The sequence below is a fragment of the Pygoscelis adeliae genome, unplaced genomic scaffold (assembly GCF_000699105.1).
Source record: "Pygoscelis adeliae isolate BGI_AS28 unplaced genomic scaffold, ASM69910v1 Scaffold427, whole genome shotgun sequence".
NCBI lineage: Eukaryota > Metazoa > Chordata > Aves > Sphenisciformes > Spheniscidae > Pygoscelis > Pygoscelis adeliae.
Window position 1 is genome coordinate 1,675,425 of NW_008825214.1, and position 4,109 is coordinate 1,679,533.

Sequence of the window (4,109 nt, forward strand, 5' to 3'; positions counted from 1 at the left end):
TATTTGTGCTTCATTAGGGTTAAGTAAGTAGACTTCCTCACAGGAGGCTTACTAGGGTTTTTTTAGAACAAACATTGCAGTTTCACTTAGTTTTAGTGTCCTGACCAAACCCATTACTGCATTGAAAAAAAAAAAGGTACTTTAGTAAAGTATTAACACATTCTGAATCCAAGATTTGAAGTGAAGTACTAAATCTTGTGGCACGCATTCAAAAGGAATTATTCAAATTTAGTGAGATTTTTGACCAAATGAATAATATTTGGCCTTCTGTGTTTTCTGGAGTTGTTTATTTTTCATTTTAAAGCAGCTACAGTAATACCAGCAGGAACTAAATTACCAAAATTACAGATAGGAAAAAGAACAGTAGTCAGACTCCAGCTCCTTGCCTAGTGAAAGTTTTTATTGTATCAATCATTAAACATATTAAGAGTTCAATGTCAAGGTAACGGCCTAGGAGAAAAGCAAGTGTATTCGGAGTAGAACTTACATTTTCTCTCCTTGATTATAACCTCATTATAATAATAGACTACAATTATACTTTTATCCAGATTGACAGTAAATAATCTTTAAACTGGAAAAGCCACCTAGAAGACCTTCAGTGAAAAGACTGCAGTGAAAAGGGTTAGTTAATAAAAGAAAAGAAACTTTAATTCTGAATGTTTACTTTAGTTAATGCTGCAATTGCTGCTTAATATAGTAACTATGACTATCTACAAGTTACACATCTATTCCAAAAAAGACAGACCAAATTACTCAATTCTAACTGTTTGAATGCAACTATAATATACAAGGAATATTTTCACAACAAGTACAGAAAATTCAGGTTGCCAAGTTCTTCCTGAAAAATCAAAGATTATTAAGTTTACATATTTGATTATACTCATGTCTCCAGTCATGAGAGTGAGACTCTTGCTCCTTCTGAAGGGTTGGTTTTTTCCTTTCCAAGATAAGGATCACTTACCTCTCCTAACTCTGAGAAATGAGGCAGTTTGCAGTAAATCAGCTTTTCTTTTGTTGTACTTAAAGTTCCACTGTTTTGCCCACTGCCCCCTTTACCATGATTTCAATACTTCACTTTCTTGAGCTCTGTCATTTAAGCTTCATATCAGCTAGAGCTCTCATGGTTCTCTGAAAACAACCCAAATGCTATAGCTTTGGAAGGAACTACATAATTTTCTTCTCCCCACAGGCTAAACAGCATAATACTGAAAGGTAACAGTTCACATAGCAAATAACTCATTTGGAGCTTTGACAGTAGTAGTCAGCAAGAACCTCCTCATGTTCCCCAATTTATTTCTGGAATATTTGTTCTAGAAGATCCCTTCCACTCATTAGTAAAAACTTACCTTTTTCATTTCTTCAACATAGGCTATCATGGCTTCTTCTTTGGACATGTCTCCCAAGGCACTCCAAGCATCCCTAGGAAAGAAAGGCACATACATCTTCAGTATCTTCAGGGCCTACTGGATTTTTTTCAGCCTGGCCTTAAGTAGGTCAGTTATGTAATGCCCAAAGTTTCTCTGATACAAATAAAATGCAACAACAATTCACAATTTTTTTTAAAGTCCAAATATATAATTTGCTAGGATAATCACATAGTGGTACATCAACAAAGAAGCAATAAACCGAACAGCCTGGGGACTGAAGAGTTGCCCACTGACCAGCTATGACCTTGTACCTGGTAAGTTGTTAAAAAAAAAAAAAAAAATTAAGACCCCTGCTGCAGAAAGAGTACAGGCACAGACACTTCAGCCAGCACTTACAGCCAGTTGTCAGCAAGTCAGAACAGGCTAAAAAAAAAAAAAATCTGTCCTTTTTGAGTTTAGCAACTGGGGAAAGACACATCGGTCTAGTAAGCAAATAGTTTAATCATCACCCCCAGTTACCACAGCAGCTACTTGTGACCTAAAAAAAAATCTCCCCCTCTCCAACTCCGCAAGACAGAAAACTCCAGTCAAATTTATCAGTATTGCACAAGAAATCTGCCAGAACACAGACTGGAATAAAACATTTCCTTACTCAGTCTTGCACTTGATTTGACGCTGTCCCTTCCCCTTGCCAGAGTATTTGTCCCACTTACAGCAAAACCCCAAGGTTCGTGGCTCACATTTCAGCTACAACCAACCAGGTAGGTGGAAGCTTACTGCCCTAGTCCTCTGCAAAGATACCCCCTTCACCCTGACTTGGGGAGACTGGGGAGGAAGGAAGAAAGGAGAAAAAAAAAAAAAGTCAAAGGAATCATTTCATAGATTCCCAAGACGACCATGACCATAAAGACAGCAATAATACTTGTTCTTCATGCCAAATCATTATTAAAATATAATAAGCAAGGTAGTCACATGGCTTTTCAAACAGATCTTAGCAATTTGGTGAATCAGAAGCCTTCCCAGCACAAGGAAAATACAGACAGTGGGAAGCTCTGCCACTGAGCAGACAAACCAGAAAGACACATAAACCAGACCTCTCCCCAAGAGCTTGAAGCTATGTCAATGGCTGCCAGTGAGCACTTATTTACTTCAGGCTCACATCATACATGAAAACTTGAGAAGGAAGAATTCCAGAAACTCATCAACATCACTCATTCTGCAGAGCACCTACAATTTCATTCTACAACATGGGATAAACACTACAGAAGTACCATGACAGTGCTTGCCCAAGCAAAACCTGTCCACCTGCAGAACCCGAGGGAATGTTTTCACCTGCAACTCAGAGAAGTTATAAGTTATCTGAGCTAGAAAGTTGGAACACAAGACATAAAACGAATTCAAGCATCAAAGGTTGTGAATGTTCTTAAGAGAGAATAAACTCACTAAACTCTTTCTCCAAGTGCCACTCTTCTAAACATCTCCACTCCAAGCATAAAAAAACCCCCAAAACAACAACTCATGAAAAGTTACCATTTGTATCTACCAATCGGATCCCAAAATCCAGGTCGTGGAATGTTACAGGGTCCTTGGGTTGCTTGCTTATAAAAGCTATAGAACTTGAGCATCATTTCATTCGTTGGCTGGAATGAACCTAGTGAAATCATTTTAAAATACAATTAAATTGTAATCAAGAATATAAATGAGTATTTTACAAGCTTAGTATTTCTATGAGAAAATAGCCTGCAGTTTGTTACAGCCTGATTGACAGCAGTACAATTTAAGTCAACGGAGAACATCTTTACTTCATCTACCATGAATCAGCACCACTGACAATATTTACTTTACAAACAGCAAGTTTCAGGTTGAGTTTAAGGGACTATAACCTTTACTACTCCTAAGGTCAGACTCCACAATTAGAATAAAAAAAGAGTAATAAGTAACATAAAGCAAGTGTCCTTTCACTCAGTTTGAAGGGACAGGTCTAGCTCCCAGTAAACAAAGTATCTTGCAAGTCACTTTACTGTTAAAAACAGTAACTTATTGAAAGACTCCAGAACTTTAAAACAAACAAACAAACAAACGAAAAAACCCCAAACACAACAAACCCAAAACATGAATTTCCACAATGGTTTTGTTTACTTTGGGTATTTGACAGCACTTTCAATAAGTTTCACTGTTTCTCCTGGTTTTGTTTTCTCTTCTTCCTTTGCGGAACACACTTTTGTAGAGGTAGGAAATGTGAATACAAAACTGTAACAGCTGGCAGGGAAGATTCATAATCAATCCATTAAATCAAATACTTCGAGGTTCGATTCTAGTCATTAGGAGAAGTTTACAGTGACGTCTTATCTTAGTACCTCAACAAACCCAGTTTTACTTACACCAGAATTAATGATGTATGTAATAACCAACTTTTCAAAATTATTATTATTACTCTTATCAAAAAGATACATTCTGATTATTTTGCTTTTCCGTTCTGGAAACTCTTTCAGCACAGGGAACTCATGATAACAGCTCCGAAGCCATCAAACCAACTTCACGATTTCAGGGAGGCAGAGGCCCTTCCCCGGCGTTCCCCGCACCGCACGGAGCTGACAGGCCCCCTCCTCCAGGCGCCTGAGGAACTCCTGTCGTGGGCTGGAAGCCCCTGAACCGGCGTTTCTTCAGGAGAGGCGGACGGCAGCACTAAGACCGAGCTTTCCAAGCAGTTCTGCAGCCTCTGCCTGCTGACGGGCGCTCGGC

At 38.5% G+C, this 4,109-nt stretch overlaps 1 protein-coding gene across 2 annotated transcripts in view; it reads right to left on the bottom strand.

The window, feature by feature from the left end:
* The window catches only part of ACBD5 (acyl-CoA binding domain containing 5), a 32,726-nt gene extending 29,714 nt beyond the window's left edge, over nt 1-3,012 (bottom strand). The window contains exons 1-2 of one of the 2 annotated variants that reach the window (XM_009329115.1): nt 2,898-3,012; nt 1,347-1,419 (exon numbers count right to left, since the gene is read on the bottom strand). In XM_009329115.1, the coding sequence (XP_009327390.1) occupies nt 1,347-1,419; nt 2,898-2,995 (171 nt within the window). In that variant the 5' untranslated portion in view covers nt 2,996-3,012. The remainder of the gene's footprint in view (nt 1-1,346; nt 1,420-2,897) is intronic. The other variant, XM_009329116.1, reaches the window with a different exon arrangement.
* Nucleotides 3,013-4,109: the final 1,097 nt, after the last annotated feature.